Genomic DNA, 17,899 nt, shown 5'->3' with positions numbered 1-17,899 from the left:
TCATTGTGCAATGAAGACTTGTATGAAGTTCCTGAGGGGTAACTTATGAAATTGACAAAATATTATATTTACTACTAGTTGTCAGAAACCAATGCTATGAGACCGCAAGAGACATTTATATCAAAAGACACCAGCATGAATAGTTGCTAGACGAGTTTCAAATCGTAAAAGAATTATGCCTGTCAGTCTCAAAAATTTCACATCTCATGGTCAGCAAATAATGGGTCACAACTTCAGATTTGTATTCATATTTGTGCTACTTCGGCCAGCATATACAGCTGTACTCTCTGCCTTGAGAAGGTCAAACTTGCCCTATTCACCATCCCTCAACCCTGGGATTCCTTTCAGGCCACTCAGGAAAAAAAAATATAAAAAAACAAAAATAACAAGGAAAAGTAGAAATTACGCGGTGCGTAACATATGTCCCCGCCGGAAGTAGCATTTTGTAACAAAATGTGCAATATAGGTAAAAAATCAAGGTCAAAGGTCAAAGAAGTCAAAGGTCAAAATTCTGTGTAGAAGTTTTGAAGCCCTCACCTAGTGCTATCACATAAAGCAAACGGAATCGAAATTGGGTTAGAAATGGCGAAGGAGTAGCATTTTGTAGCCAATGTACAAAATAGGTCAAAAATCAAGGTCAAAGGTCAAAGAAGACAAAGGTCAAAATTCTGTGTAGAAGTTTTGAAGCCCTCACCTAGTGCTATCACATAAAGCAAACGGAATCGAAATCGGGTTAGAAATGGCGAAGGAGTAGCATTCTGTAGCAAAATGCACAATATAGGTCAAAAATCAAGGTCAAAGGTCAAAGAAGTCAAAGGTCAAAATTCTGTGTAGAAGTTTTGAAGCCCTCACCTAGTGCCATCATATAAAGCAAACGGAATCGAAATCGGGTTAAAAATGGCGAAGGAGTAGCATTTCGTAGCAACATGTACAATATAGGTCAAAAATCAAGGTCAAAGGTCAAAGAAGTCAAAGGTCAAAATTCTGTGTAGAAGTTTTGAAGCCCTCAACTAGTGCCATCATATAAAGCAAACGGAATCGAAATCGGGTTAAAAATGGCGAAGGAGTAGCATTTCGTAGCAACATGTACAATATAGGTCAAAAAATCAAGGTCAAAGGTCAAAGAAGTCAAAGGTCAAAATTCTGTGTAGAAGTTTTGAAGCCCTCACCTAGTGCCATCACATAAAGCAAACGGAATCGAAATCGGGTTAGAAATGGCGAAGGAGTAGCATTTTGTAGCAAAATGTACAATATAGGTCAAAGGTCAAGGTCAAAGGTCACGACTGAAATTCTGTGAACAAGTTTCAAAGCTCCCATGTAGTGCTATCATATAAAGCAAACAGAATCAAAATTGGCTCATAAATGACAGAGAAGTAGCAAATTGAAGATTTTGATCACACACGGACGCACACACGGACACACGGACGGACACACGGACGGACACACGGACGGACACACGGACGGACGGACGGACACACGGACACACACACGTACGGAGCCCGTTTCATAGTCCCCTGCTCGAACTCGTTCGGCGGGGACAAAAACCCAAAGCCCAGATAGAAACTGATACACATCTTGGCACATAAAAATAGGACCTGAAATATTTGTCTGAAACATAAGCCAATACATGAAGGACATCTTTAAGTTGTTACAAATCTGTAATCAGCATAGACATATTATATATATATTGATATGTTTATATACATTGTACACATAAGCAGTACATTATATAAGTGTATTATAATAATGTGTGTGTGTGTGTGTGTGTGTGTGTGTATGTGTGTGTGTGTGTGTGTGTGTATGTGTGTGTGTGTGTATGACCTAAGCTCCACTAATGACAAATTTTCAATCATGATTGGCAGTTCAGTTTCCTTGGCGACATGAACTCTGCTACGACATCGTCGGTGACCTGCTTTCTCCTCTCCTGGATCTCTCCGATCAATGACTGGAGGATTGTGATCAGTTCCTTTTTCAGCTCCCCTGTCAGCATTCTTCCACTGCTATATTCCTGCAAGGGGTACAGACACAAAATGAAATCATGAAGAACTAGAAAAGCACTCTGAGGGCGCAGACCTCTGCCAAGCAGCTACTTCATTTCCACCAATGATCTTGCTCTTCCACAGAGATCAGTGATTTCCACCCATACGTACTAGTATGCATGCTGAAAAATTGCCCAATTTTCCCAATATAGAAGCCTTTGTTACATTATAAACCTTCAGCTGCCCGGTGCACCTTGCCCTACCAGAAACTAGTGCGCATTTAAAAACCTCAAAAATGCACAGCTTGAACTCACAAGTTCATTTACCCCACCTGCCAAAATATTAAAAATCCTTCATAAAGTCAATAAAAAATTCTGGATCACTGCCAAAATTTAATCATCTGTTCCTTGTGTCATTCTCAACCTTCCTGCAAGATTCATCTAACTACGTGCACAAATTTTTGAGTTATTTTGCACACAAACAAACAAACAAGCAAATAAACAAATGAACAAACTAACATTAATGAAAACATAACCTCCTCCCTTGGTGGAGGTAACCAGACTCATGTGATTTGTACAAACCAGACCGTCATGATCACTCTGTGCTCACATTCACTTTAATTCATAGAATAAAGTCAAACCAACAATCACTCGAATGGTAGCAGTTTCAACGATATCTGGCATAGATTTCATTGGAATAGGTATTACAATAAAAAAAGTCACAGATTCATTTAGTTCCATATATTTTCATGAAAAAGTAATAATTGGTTGCAACCACATGTGCAAATTACCCTGAGGCAAATGAGTCATAACTTCATACCTCTTCAACCGCTTTTTACCTCACTCCCCCCCTCAAAAAAGAAAAAAAAAGGAAAGCAAAAAAATCATGTTTTGGGTCTATAATTAGCAACTACAAACCCTCTCCACATACACAGTCATCGCTACTATGTTATTATAACTCCACTATAATTTGATATCAAGGATACTATTCATCTTTTTCTTTTTTTAACATTTACTTCAAAAGATGCAAAGTTTGGAAAGCTCTTATAAAAATAATACTATGTCAACACAGTCACTTGGAAAGGATATCCTTATCTTCCTCCAAAGAAAAACAAAAAATCTTTGAAATATTTCTGTAAACTAATTTTGACCAAAGAAATGATGAAGATTTTTTTTTTTCAGGACAGTGGGATAACACAGTAACATATTTTTAGAAATAGAGTTTATGATAAGAATATAACGGACCATACAGAAATTAATCATCTCCTTGGAAACAAAGCACTACAGCTATTTTGAATGCAATGCAAGTTTTGGTATGACCCATACTGTGGAATCCCTTCACGTTCATCGCATACTTCGTGTCAACTCATACCGAAGGCACCAGTAATCCGAGAAGGAAGTGATAGATAATATTTCCTGATTCATAACAGATACCAAAAGGGAAAACCCAGGTGATAGAACTATACAAAGGAATAGCCAATATGCATTGGGAAAACCCTTTTTCCTACTCGCCAGAGATCCTCTAGAGGGCGTACCTCTACAACAGACCACTGTACCGAGTACACAATTTTGTAGGATACTGTAATTTATGTGAATACGTTGAACACCAGGTACAAGAGCCAAGCACACTGTATAAAGACTACCAATGAGGGCCTACTTCCACTAAGCATTTCCCATGTCATGGCTACTGTAAAACACAGATATTAAAGGGGATGGCTAGTAACTGATCAGTGGGAATCGGTGGGAATGCTGGGGGATGATTGTTCCAATCCTTGTGGGATTCATTTAAGAGTATATTATGTATCTATTGTTGCGTGAAAATTATTTGCTTCAGAATGGTCTCATATTCAAGTAATGTGCAGTTTAATGTTCCCAGGTTAGCATGCCTGTACAGTGACGGGACATTAAACTGCACATTACTCGAATATGAGACCATTCTGAAGCAAATAATGTTCACACAACAATAGATATATAATGTACTTTTAAATGAATCCCACAAGGATTGGAACAATCATCCCCAGCATTCCCACTGATTCCCACTGATCAGTTACTAGCCATCCCCTTTAAGGCGGCATGAAATTTTCGCGAATGGGAGCCAATGGCCTAATTCGCAGCATAAAATTTTCGCCAGTTGCCTCTAACATTCAATGCATATAGTGTAGACAAGATCTTTAGCGTGTATTTTAATTTTGTGAAACTCGGTTCTCTCTCACGAAATATGCAAAATTAAAATGCATGCGAACATTCCTCGTTTTACAGTATATCATACATCACTGGTCAAACTGAATGGTCTTGTCATAAGCTTAACAACAAGGACTGAAGTAATGATCTTATTAGTACATTGAATCACTTTGGAAACATGTCTTAAATCACAGAGAACAGCAATTTCTCAATTCTACAATCACTATAGCATATGCGTGCCCTGGCAAAGGCCAAGAAAGTGATATATATACCTCTCTATCATCTAGCTTTACTCTTCCTTATGAATTATATCACAATTCAACTCTCTTAGCCGAGGTTACAGCAGAAGCTGCAATTTCTAGCCAGTTTGTACTCAAAATTAGATAAAATTTGACCATGACAGATTCATCTAAAGTCTGACGAGCCCACTTAAATGTCCTGAAGCATACCTGGGCCAGGTACAAAGAAATTAACATACAGTGGACTCCCCTTATAACGAAGTCCTCGGGACCGGCAGTTTTTTTTTTTTTTTGTTGGTTATATCGAAATTTTGTTATAACCAAACACGTAAACAATAAAAAACAAAGAGCACATAATGTTGCGGCCTTAATTTTTACTTCATTGTAACCGGAATTTCGTTATAACGGCGTTTGTTACAAAGGGAGTGTAATGTAACAATTTATATGAAATGGACATTTAATGCCTCTGGCACCCTTTGGGGCGGAGACAATGAAATGGTATGGACTCTTCAGTGATATATGAAATGCTACACTCTTTCATTTTTTTTTTTCAGTACATATCATACTCCCATTAAAACTGAGCAAGTCATGTGGGCAAAACTGAAGATTCCAAGGGTTTTTCAAGACTGTAGCTTCAGCTGCTGCAAAGTAAGTCACTGGCACTGACACTCACTCACTCACAGACACACAGACACACACACACACACACACACAAAAACACACACATCCATACTCTTTTTCCCTGGTATTCTTTCCATTTCCACTTAATTCATTGATACACCATGCACCCATAAACACACACAAACATCATTCTGCTTTTACAACAACATCATTAGAAGCACGGCTGGATTATCATACCTCTTTGATTTCCGCCAATCTGACGTCATCTTCCAGGAAGAAAGAGAGATACTGATAGGAAATATCCACGTCACAGTTTCCACCTTTCTCCCGGTGCTCTTCCACCGATGCTCCGCCCCCTGAGAAGGCGTACTTGTTGATCTAAGTGGCACAAAGACAACGAATATTTACCCTTTGTGTGCTTTGAGTGCCGATCGGCACAGAAAAACCCCATAGCATTGTACACACTGTACAAAGTCCAAGGCACTGAAAGGGTTAAAGGCACGTCACCTCACAACATGTGCAACTATTATAGCAACAATCAAATTATATTTTTTAAAAAAACAGTAGCAGCGATGAAACAAATAATGTTTATTGTTGCCATGGTAATGGCAACATTTATATCATGCAACAATTATGAACCTGTTTATGAAGCAGGGCCTGAAGATAAGCAAGATAAACTTATCCATGCATAATTTCCAGCGTTAGATCGTTAGAGCGTTAGAACAGCTACAATAGACATCTAAGCTGTCACAGCAATATCACAAATTCATTAATCTTGTGAGAGTTTTATCAATAGGAAAATCAAACTAAACGGCAGTTAGATAGCCAAAAGAAAATGAAAATTGAGTAGAATGTTACAATGTATGTCCTTTATGGGTTACAAAGTTACCAAACATGTTGCCTTGCTTATGTAACTGAAATAACACTGGTAAAATACAAGGCATACGTAGTTACAAATACACCATATTTGCCTGCGTAAGAGAGTAGGTGATGTAGGCTTGAAAGGTAGATAATTTAAATGCAGTTCATTTTGGCAGCAGTTTGTTTGACAGCCAAACCAACAGCTGTCGTATCATCTATGATGATAAATTGATAGCATTTAAAGGGCAGAGTCAGATTTAGTCAAATTTTGTAAGCTTTAGGCCTTTTTCTCGTGAACTGCTCCGCACCTTTGTCTTGATTTGCTTGGGTGTGTCTGTGAGGAAGATGGACGAGTTTGGATCGCTGGCACTCATCTTGGTCTGTGCTCCTTGCAGTGCCGGGAAGAATGTGGAATGGATGAGGGCGGGCTTCGGGTAGCCTAGCCGTGGTGCTACATCCCTCGTCATCCTGAAGTAGGGATCCTGCATACATTAATAAAGATTTGATTTGTACAAGAAGGTCATGTTTCATAAATAAAAAAAACATTGATTTGGAAATGAAGATTTGATTTATAAATAAAGATTTATTTCTAAATGCAGATTTGTTTCATAAAACCAGTTTTGTTTTCATACGAACTTTCTTCTGAAATAAAGATTATGATTTGTAGACAATGATTTGTAAATTTTCATTGGATAGCAAAGGGTATATTTGAGTTGTAGATAAAAATTTGATTTGTAAAGTATTAAAAAGAATGATTCTTAACCTAAGATTTGAGTAATGAATACATGGTTTATCATCAACAAAGATTCAATTTTTTGAGATGACAATTTCAGAAGTGAATGTACCCTTGGACCTGATGGTTTTAAGTTGTGAATGAGCAATAACGTACCTGGTCTATTGCGCATGGGATGAGACAGGGAATGTCCTTCTTGGTGCCAAATATTGCCGGGAAGGAGTTGCTGAAGGATGGGGATGCCTGGGTAGCCGGGAAGCTGATCTTTCCTGCACGGGTAATAAACGGTCCAAACACTCATCAGTATGCTACGTTGAGGTTTTCTATATCTAGCCTTGAATCAACATCTAATGTTCTTTTTGAATGAACTTCACAGCAGGTATGCATCGCCATTCATTTTTTGGTAAGCCTTGCCAACTGTTTAACAGCATCCCTGTAACTCTTTAGGATACACACAAATCATTCCATACATGTGATACTCACAACAATCACCATCTGTAGGGCTTAAATCCATATCAGGGCAATTACCCCCAGCTTAATACTGGTTAGTGATAAGGTTAGAGTACAGATTTGGATTAGGGTTAGGTTTAGGGTTAGGGTTTGGGTTAGGGTTAGGATTAGGCTCAGGATTAGGTTTAGAGTTTGGGTCAGGGGAAGGATCCCGGGTAATTGCCCAGGGGGTATAACAGTAATTGCTCTATACCCCTAAATCTAAGAACTTTCAAAGTAGAGCCCCTTTTCTAAAGGCAACTAAAAAGGCATCAAAACTCTATAGCCAAAGACTGATACAGAGAGGGCATCTAATGCCATGTCCAAAGTGGTCTTGGATTGAGGTAAGCACTGAGCTACTAATGTAAGTTTGAAGTCCATGTGGCGGTTAATATGTTTGTCAAATATCATTGGTTTTTACTGAAATAAGCTCCAGCTGGTGTGTAATACCCATAATCTTGCACAAAATACAAACAAACAAACAAACAAATGATGTGATTGAAATTAGTTGTGCTACCCATGATATCATCTCACCTTTATACATGCTTATATCATCCTTTCAGATTACTTATATACTTCACTCTACTTATTATAATAACTCATATAACAGGGGGAAATTCTTTGCCATCTTGGACAGCAGTGTCTTCATTCCTGGCTTAAAATGCTGTGAGATGGTACACTTTCTGTCATCCCTTCATATTGATATTCTGTTATATTCTATAAAACAGGCAGTCAACTATCATATAATGTCAATTCTAGAGATTGTCACTTACCTATACAGTCACTGTCTCCAAATCCAAATATACCCTTCACCTGGTTGTATGTGACACATTTTTGCACTTTCAGCATATTTCTGTAGAACTCTGGGCAAGATCTGTGAAGAATAAGATATAACCACTATGGCTTATTTCCATATTCTGAACTTTCATACAATTTAAATTTATTCACAAAGCTACCATATGTACATGTTTGTAAGTTCTGTTCAGCCATTCTTGACAGACACCATAAAACTTATTTTGGCTGGATGCATACTTTCCAAGTATTTCTCATACATCTTATTGTCTTTGCATGTTTCAAATTGTAAACCAGACTCTTCTGTCATGATAGCAATTGTTGCTAGAATGACAACATCTTGTCATTACCATGACAATTTCCATTTCAGCAAGTTATTATCACAGCAACTTTTTGTGAAATGGAGCCCACATCAGTGTTTGAATTACATGGTGCTTTCAAGATTTCATACAGAACTAATTTGGTCACAAGACCAATTAACTACAAACATGTTCTGCAACCAGAAGTGCATTCCATTTGCATTTATTGTCAATATCTCATGTTAACACCCTTTCATTATAAATAAGTATCATCTTGCGATACAAACTATGAGAATAAAGAGAAGGAAATGAAAATCACTGTGATAACATGTACAGTATATCAAGCTTTGAAGAACAAAAGAAGGGTGCATAGGACGTCTGCAGTCTGTGGACTTCTCTTCATTTCCATTGGATATGAGATTTCACAATGAGGAATACAACCACTACTCACCCAATGTACTGCATGTCAGAGAAGATGAATGTCTTGTTGACGTCAAAGCCGCAGGAGATGATGTCCTTGGCATTCTCATATGCCAGCTTCAGAGCCTCCTCTGCCTTCAGGTCTTTCCACAAGAACTTCTCATCGTCCGTCAACTGAATCACCAGGGGCACATTGAACACATCCTGTAGCCATCTTTAAAATAAAATATATATGTATGAACTGCACAAAAAAAAAAGGACACATACAACATTTTGTAATAGGGTAAATAAACAAAACGCATTGGTTCACTTTACCATTCACCACCTAAACTCTGACATTTATATTTTTTAGTAACTTACTAAATTGCATCAAATGGGGACTGATGAGCTTTCGATCTTAAAGGCATAATCTACCATTTGTAGATGAAACAAAAACCCAACACTAGTGCTTTAAAATAGTTCTAAAATGTGAGTTAGGGATAGAAACAACCACTGTAAAAATTTGAATCCATATAATCGATGTTAAGTACTGTTAAATACACAAAATGTGAACAATAGTTATAATAAGAATGCTTCCAGACTAAACCGTATACAGTTATGGTTTATTGAGAAAAATGGGGATATCTCCTCATATTTTAGGCTTTATTGCAAAAATTTTACATGGTAGGATGTTTTGTGATACAACAGACCTACACATATGCATTAAATGTGATATCTTGAACATTTTTGAAATCACTGCTCCCAAAGGTAAACTGGACCTTTAACAGAATCTTTGTCAGAGGTAAAATGAAAGACACAAAAATAAGAAAACCAAGCATTCACTTTACTTAACTGGATCCAAGAAATACGTAGGAATTAAAATGGATGCTGAGCCAGAATATGTCACGACATAAATGGTCAATTTGTCGACATCATCCGGGGATGAAATACAAAATGAATTTTTTCAGCTACATAGAAGACTCAAAAGAGCATGCCCAAAGCTAATGAACTTGCAGGATAACTTGCCTGTGTGTGAATATTAATACAGCCAGAAAATTGGTTAAACCCCTCCTTATACACACAAATTACATTAGGATAATGGGTCTCGATGATACAGATACACACACATACCCTTTTACTTGTTTCTTTGTGGTGCATGTGCATACAGTAGCTCACGAGACATTCTGACATGTCCTCCCTTAACGTGGGAACATCTTCAGCCGAGTTATGTCATGAACATGACAATTTACCAATCATATCATCAACTGTATCCTGAAAAATCGACTTACTTGGTGAAAATGAATGGGATCAGGTGACCAACATGCATTGAAGTTGACGAGGGACCTCTTCCAGTGTACAGGAAGAATGGCTTCTTGGCCTCATATCGTGTCAGGATCTGATGGACATCCCTGGCATGGAAATAAAAAAAAAAAAAAAAATAGAAATTAAAGGGGATGGCTAGTAACTGATCAGTGGGAATCAGTGGGAATGCTGGGGGATGATTGTTCCAATTCTTGTAGGATTCATTTAAGAGTACATTATATATCTTATGTTGTGTGAAAATTATTTGCTTCAGAACGGTCTCATATTCAAGTAATGTGCAGCTTAATGCCCCGTCACTGTACAGGCATGCTAACCTGGAAACATTAAACTGCACTACGAGGTCTTGTCGCCCCAGCAGCGATATATCCTTTGTTACAGTAAACCACTTCACCCCGACACTTCACCACGACATTACACTGCAAAATTTCACAACACTTCATCACGCATTTGAACCACGAGTTCACATCACATCACTTTGGATACACATTGGTGTATTTATTTTCAATTGTGATTCTTTGAGTGTTTTGATGAATCGATCATTAGATCAGGACAGGCCTGAATTATTGATTCAAGAAAAACAACAAATTGGACAGTGTTTCATTATGAGGACTGGACGTGTGCTGGTGATGCAACAGTGCGTTTACAGGAATGAACCCCTTCCAATGCAGTGAAGCTACAGACATATAAAATTATATTCAATCAAAGCTCTGCATAGACACTTGCAATCATCAACATTTTCTGCAACTTTTCCACTAAGTCATTGAAGATCAGTCATCCCTATCTTTTGAGATGCTCGATGCAGACATAAGATTTTGCAAGTCAGTCATACCTCTGGCAAGTTACAGTACATTAATTGGAACCACTGTGTTGTACATATGCACTTCCAGATTTAGCTACGTACAAGGAAAGAGTCTGTTACTATGAATATATTGTCTATATGTGACTCCAAATTTGTTTCACATCTCACGAAGATAATCTACTCTAGCACAAAACTACAATAGGCGTGAACAGAAATGTAGCTTACATACCAATACTACTCATGTATTGTTTGAATCTGACAAACATACGTTGGGAAACTACCCTCAGAGCTAAATACCAAGCCACACGCTGATTTATGCAAAGGTTCCGAATTGTTTCCTCTGTAATAAGCGCATCTCACCTCTGAGAAAAGAAGATACCCCTCCTGAGGAAGCGATGCGGTTTGTGACCAGTGATCTTCTCAAATCGGTCCAAGAGGGCCTGATCAATCTTTGTGCTGCCAAAGCGCTCTGCAACAACACAAATTAATGTCAAAACGGAAAAAAAAAAATTATCACTTGAGAAGATAGTACTCTTCAAGGACAGATGACAGGTGCCTTTGCTTTCTCTGATTTCCTCAAAAATCAATTGATTAAACATAAACAATAATTGGACGCACGGTGACAAACATAGTATGCTGGGTAATTTTTGTTAGCACTGTCAATGTTTGGCACTAAGTTGCATTACATGGCCCAGGTCAGTATTATTGTTATGCTTTTGCTGATTAGCATATCAAATACTGTATGTAACCCCCCCCCCCCCCAAAAAAAAAAAAAAAAATACAATGGAACCCTCTGCAATGATACCATTAATAATAGTGAATCAATCCGAATACAATTTCAGGGTACGAAACTATGACTTATTACCCACATTTTACTGAAAACCACCATCCGATTTGCTTCAGTGGTCAAAGAGAAATATAAGGATCTTTGTACTATTGCAGAGCATGTCAGGAATCCCTTCCCTTGGGTTCTGTCCACTGTTCACACATTAATATGCAGTTCTAAGAGCATCCAAGTGCTAACCTTGGAAGAAACAGACCCATGACACACTTTACAATGATTCACATTTCTCTGTGACTACATAACCAAACTGAATGGGGTTTTCTGCAAAATATAGGTAAGATGTTACATTTTTAGATCCTAAAATAGCATTCAGACACTTTAATCATACTGATTTTTATCAACGAGGAAATCTGATGGTAATTTTGGGGGACATATTTGTACAGTGCCTTTGACGCACTATGTGCATTCCCTACTGCCACTATGAAGTTACCTGGTACTTGGCTGTTGATGAATGTGTTCAAATATGAAAAACAAACATATATAAACAAAAACCAGAGGAAACTTACTTATAAGCTTGTCATAATCCACCCCCTTGTCTGATGTGGTGCTAACAGTCCATGGGTCCACTATTTGGCCATCATCTTCCTCCCCCTCTGGGTTTGTGGGAGCACCTCCTTCTGACACCGTCATTTCCTCCATTTTGGCATCCACACTTTCTCCTTCGGCGGCCATCTTGGCTTAACCACAAAATCTACAATGAAGCAAGTCATTTTATAGCTAATAATTAATATACTTCAAGGACATTTTGATATGGGTCCAACATTTTAGACAGCTTGATTCACATAAAAACCTTCAGTTGAGTATCAAAGTGGACGCACATGAACACACCAAAAATCAGCAGCACTGATATTTATGGCCAGCTGCACCTTACTGAAAAACACTTGTATTTCTGCTTTCAACACTGGGATTGTATAGTATTGGTGGAGATGAGAATTGGGCTTTTAACTTTTTGCGAGATACAAAGAAACCACTTATGAAATAATACAGAGCATACCATTTTAAGAGGAATTCAAAGTTTATTAGATGAAAATTGGTTTTGGGCTTGCTCAGACATCCAAAAACAAAGTAAAACAAAGCAATCCTAATGAAAGGTGGGTCCCACCTTTTAATAGGAATGCTTTGTTTTGGATATCTCAGCCATTTTAAAACTGATTTTTATCAAATAAACATTGAATCCCTCTTGGAATTACATGCTCTTTCATATTTCATGAGAGATTTCTCATTATCTCACAAAAAAAAAAAAAAAATAATAATAAATTAGAAACCTGAAATTAGGTCTCAACCAAAACTATACACTCCCTTTAAAGAAAAGCAACAAGAAAAGTCCCAGCTTTGAAGGGACTACCATGAAAGATTGATTAAATCAATGAATATCCTTACTCTGACTCACAAGCAAGCTGGCAGTGATATTATGATTGAAAAAATGTATAAGTCCTTGAATAAATATGTTATTGATGTGACACAAGAAGTACTACACACCAAACATTGAACCAGAGGACAAATGAAGATATTAGGCCAATGTATTCAAAGGACCAAGTAAAGACTTACAAAAAACAAAACCTTTCTTTCACAAATACATAAAACATGCAAAGAGTCTTCATAATCGCAATATTAAAGGCCCAAATGTACAAGTTAAATTGACATATATATCTACCAGTATGTATTTATAAACAGATAAATACTTGGTATTAACACATGCCTAAAATTTTGAAGACACAAAATCTAGAAGTGAAGTTGAGACACTGAATGCCTACATTCAGTTTCTATCATAAGCAGTAAGTAGCACAATCAAATCATATGGGATATAACACAGAGTGTAATTTCATGATGCAAGACTGGTGAAAATTGGTGTTGAGCCAACTCTGGTAGCACTGGTGATCTATTTACATGATGTGGCTGCCCTATGGAAGTCTCATGGGAATGGTATGAATTTGGGCACAGCAAAGTATTGTAAGTTTAATGGACCAATTCAGTAATCAATGTTCATTATATTATTTTGAGAAACCCTCTGCACTATATCACAACAATCCAGAAATAGTAAAAACATCTTTGAATTAATGGAACCTCTCTAGGTGGCTTTACTGTTTAATGTTGGGTGAGATTTGCATATTTGGCACTGAAAATGCATAAAAACATGGAAAAATGTCAGCAAGTGAGCTAATATCTGGATAATCATTGATAATTACAATAAATCATATAGAAATCCAGAGAAGTGATGTCCGGATAACTGAGTGGGTTGGACTGCAGACTGGGCGGATCAAGGAATTCCGTAAAGGGGAGGCGTCTTTACAAAATTAAAAGAGGGCGCATATACTACTGGATAGATTACTGTTGTACTGTTTCTGTAGGCCTACTACTACCAACTGTGGTACTAGTTTTCTGTGGATGGCCACAACTGCAACTACATAGTAGAGAAGCACTCTGAGAGCGCAGACCTCCACCAAGCAGCTCATTTCCACCCCTGATCTTGTTCTTCCATAGATATCAGTGATTTCCACTGAACACTCATACGTATGCATGCTGAAAGTTGCCCAATTTCCCAAATATAGAAGCCTTTAAATTGTTACATCATCAACCTCAAGCTGTGCGGTGCACCTCGCCCTAGCATAAGCTAAAGCACATACTTTACTTAGTGCACATTAGAAAACCTCAAAAAGCTTGAACTCCCAAGTTCATTGACACTACCTACCTGCCAAAATACAGTAAAAATCCTTCATAAAATCTACAAAAATTTCTGGATCACTACCAAAATTTAATAATCTGTTTAACTTGTGTCATTCACAATATTTCCTGTAAGTTTAATCCAAATCCATTCACTACTTTTGGAGTTACTTTGCACACTGACAAACAAACAAATGACAAAGAAAACATAACCTCCTCCCTATCCCTTGGCGGAGGTAATGAATTGTTGATATTGAATTTCAAAAACAGCCAGCCATGCTACTGAGCATTTTTTTTTTAACTGGTTTGTGAACTCATAGTACAGTAAAATCTAACCTGATCTTTTTGCATGAACATGGTAAGATTGTGCTACTAGTAATGTCAAATGTGGCCTCAGTTCAGTGCTAATGTCAGGTTGAGTTGGAAGTTTCCCTTTGTAGCAGTGCTGTACTGCATTATCATGGTGACAACAGTGCACTGCTCTGTCCTTTGTCCTGAAAGTGAGAAATGTGCAAAACCCTCTTGCATCTTATGTTTAGGAAAAAAGAAGTCTGTTTACTAAAAAAACTAGGAGGGGTGCCCGATATTGTATTTGTACAATTTCTTATTATGTTATAGGCCGCAGAAGTGGGCACTACAAAATGTCATGCTGCAACACAGCACCACAGCTGACAGTTGACTGCTATGCCTGTCCTCTTGATAAAGTATCCCTTGGCCCAAAGCCTCGTTATCACAGACCATGACGAATCACCACTGATACCGCTACCGACCTCTCACTCCTTAGTGTTTGCAGGGTTGTTTTTTCTCCCAAGTTCAGGGCAAATAGATCTCATTGTATGTATAAATGAAAACAGAAATAAGATGACAGGGAAATATACCAGTTGCTGTCTGATTGATGCGTCCTAAAACCAGGCAGCTAAAAACAAAATCTGACCCCAGACTGGATGGAGACTTTGTGTGCATCTTTGACCCTCAAGAGGCAGTGAGTTTGACCACGACCTCAACTCCGCTGTCACCACCGAGCCATATAAAAACCCTGAAAACTCAGAAATTGCAGGACATTGAAATTGCCATTGACCGCTGATTATGCTGCTCGAGATCAGCTCGTCTAGCTGATTTTTCTCCACAACTTCATAACTTTTGGTTGAAAACTGTGAGAGGACTTTGTTTCGCCAGGCAGTCCTTACTTCTCCACAACTTTTGGCTGAAAACTTTGAGAGAGGACTTTGTTCCGCCTGGCAGTCCTTGCTTTTCTGCCAATGCCTCGACAGCCTGAAAATAAGCATCTTTCCTCGGAGGAGAAGAGCACCACAGCCCAAAATCAGTTTATTACTACCGGCAACTAGAAACTGTTGACTCTACATATACACGTGTATAAGAGGATAATGTCCGTTCAATCTCTTCCGATGACTGCCACAATGTGGCATCTACATTGTTTCAGTCAACTCTGATTGTTTGCTTCTCGCCTCATTCATGTCGAGTATCCGGTCGACAGTCATCCCATTCCTGTTTCACCTCGATCTGGACCCATTGTGCTCGCGTTTTCGCCCTGATCTCGTCCTTTGCGCTCATCTTCGACAACGCCGTCCTCGCAAAGTGACGCAGAACATTCCGGACTTAACATAAACTGGAGATTTCTCGCCCTTGTACACCTTGTTAGATTATTGGTGGTAATTCGGATAATATCTGTGGATCCACATTATTGAGCTTGATGTTGAACAAGTACAAGAGGGGTAATGTAGGTCTACATTTCAACATCTGTTCAATTTATACCTACCGGTACTTATAAGCACTATTCTAAATGCCAGAATGATATAGGCCTATTAAAGGGTTTTGTCTGTCTCTACAATGCTATAAATGACAGAATGTCGATACAGCCTAAAGGTATGATCCTGATCGATTGTAAATAAAGTCCGTTCATTTGAGAAGGCCATTGCAAATGTACACCGAACTGTCTAACATGTGTTTGCTTTAAAGGGATGGACAGTATTGGTGGAGATGAGAATTGGGCTTCTAACTTTTTGTGAGATACCAAGAAAACACGTTTATGAAATGGTACAGAGCATACCGATACCATTTTAAGAGGAATTCAAAGTTTATTTGATGAAAATCAGGTTTGGAATGACTGAAACATCCAAAAACAAAGTAAAACAATGAGATATCTTAATATAAGGTGGGTTCCACATTAATAGAATCGCTCTGTTTTGGATATTGTCAGCCATTTCAAAATATTTTCATCAAATAAATGTTGAATTCCTCATGGAATTACATGCTCTTTTACTTTCATATTCCATAAAAGGTTTCTAATTATCTCATCAAAAAATGTTAGAAACTTGAAATTGGGTTTCAACCCAAACTATGTGCAATCCCTTTAGATATCTAGTCTTCTAGAGTTCTAACCTTGTTGTCTCGTAAACGATAAAAAACAAATAGATAATTGGTTATTGACCCTCGCACATGTAACTTTAGCAAAACAATAAGCACTCACACAATTGCAACAATACCAATTCTTCCTAAACCTTATGTTTTCAGACAGTTGTGTATTAAAATTTAATACTTCAAGAGATGGCATGTGTGGTCAAGGCCATGGCATGAAAGGTGCATGCAATTCTGTAACCATGTCTGCTGAGAATTTCTAGGGTCACAATGTAGATCGCCCTCCATCAGGATACGATACCTGAACAAGTACTCGCTACACTCACTATGATCATTCATGCCACACTCATAAAAATATAGATCTAGCAGTATTCCAGCTGCTAGCTCAGGCTAAGCTTCATCTCAATCAATAATGGTTTACACAATGCTAGCCCGACCAGACGCTGTTACGCTATGTCGCGACGTACCTGGCCCATGCCCATGGCATTAGTGCAGTGTTGGACCCGCATATAACTTACCGGACTAGGCTCTGAATTACAAGTCGTCTGATTTTGATCTGATTTACTCTTAGATTTAGCCGAACAGCACGAAACAGCGAATGACCATCAGTACACCTGTCCACGGGCACGTTTCCTTTGCGGAGCGGAGAGCTTCGGCACGATGAGCTAGAACGGAGAGGCACTGGTCGGCCGGTATTGTGTGCACACCTTTCTTCCACTCCCACCGTCAATCACTGATCTTTACTGTCGTGTGTACATTGTGATGCGTGATGAATAAATATGGAGAACAAACGACTTGTTCTAAAGCTATATATAGGGAACCCACGAAGGCAGCCAGTTTCATGAACATTGCATCAGACTATGAGCAGCTCGAAACTACGTCTATTTTAAGGGATTCTAAACGCTAATTTTCCTCTTGTCCAAGAAAAGCAATAAGATCCGCATTGTACACTGCTTTCTTCCAGGGGAAAGCTTTAGAGAAAAGGGTAAAAACACGAATTGAGAGGATCATCTGGAATGCAGGCTAATATACTCTAGTCTTTGGTAAAATCGTACTTCTGGTCAAACAATTTATCAAGAACTCATTTTATATCCAGAATAATGAATAAATCGAGATGGATGGACTATTTAGTTTTTATTGATAATATGTTGGAGAAGGAGGATGAACTACTATTGCAACATATCAGTTAAACTGGTGTTAATAATTAATATCCTGCGCATGGAAAGATATGCAAGAAGTATTTCATGTATGGAATACAGACTAGTTATGTTGGTTGGACGCGCCTATCATACAAAAACAACAAA

At 38.2% G+C, this 17,899-nt stretch overlaps 1 protein-coding gene across 1 annotated transcript; it reads right to left on the bottom strand.

The window, feature by feature from the left end:
* Positions 1-1,799: 1,799 nt before the first annotated feature.
* On the bottom strand, positions 1,800-17,150 carry LOC140231488 (tryptophan--tRNA ligase, cytoplasmic-like). Its single transcript, XM_072311623.1, has 10 exons — positions 17,114-17,150; positions 12,065-12,249; positions 11,075-11,183; positions 9,882-10,001; positions 8,645-8,827; positions 7,876-7,976; positions 6,770-6,882; positions 6,189-6,362; positions 5,257-5,397; positions 1,800-2,008 (listed from the first exon to the last, which is right to left on the bottom strand). The coding sequence occupies exons 2-10, from the start codon at positions 12,228-12,230 to the stop codon at positions 1,850-1,852; spliced, it is 1,266 nt and encodes a 421-aa protein (XP_072167724.1). The 5' UTR covers positions 12,231-12,249; positions 17,114-17,150; the 3' UTR covers positions 1,800-1,849.
* Between the last annotated feature and the right edge of the window lie 749 nt (positions 17,151-17,899).

The sequence above is a fragment of the Diadema setosum genome, chromosome 1 (assembly GCF_964275005.1).
Source record: "Diadema setosum chromosome 1, eeDiaSeto1, whole genome shotgun sequence".
Lineage (NCBI taxonomy): Eukaryota > Metazoa > Echinodermata > Echinoidea > Diadematoida > Diadematidae > Diadema > Diadema setosum.
The sequence above is the reverse complement of the archived record's forward strand: the minus strand, read 5'-3'. Positions and strand labels throughout refer to the sequence as shown.

Bases quoted from the DNA above. Each gene is read 5' to 3' on its own strand.
- LOC140231488 (XM_072311623.1), bottom strand. From the start codon at position 12,230: ATGGCCGCCGAAGGAGAAAGTGTGGATGCCAAAATGGAGGAAATGACG. The intron at 10,002-11,074 runs GTGAGATGCGCT...TTTCCATGCCAG, and splicing joins GGTATCTTCTTTTCTCAGAG to GGATGTCCATCAGATCCTGA. The intron at 6,883-7,875 runs GTAAGTGACAAT...TTACCCGTGCAG, and splicing joins TGGAGACAGTGACTGTATAG to GAAAGATCAGCTTCCCGGCT.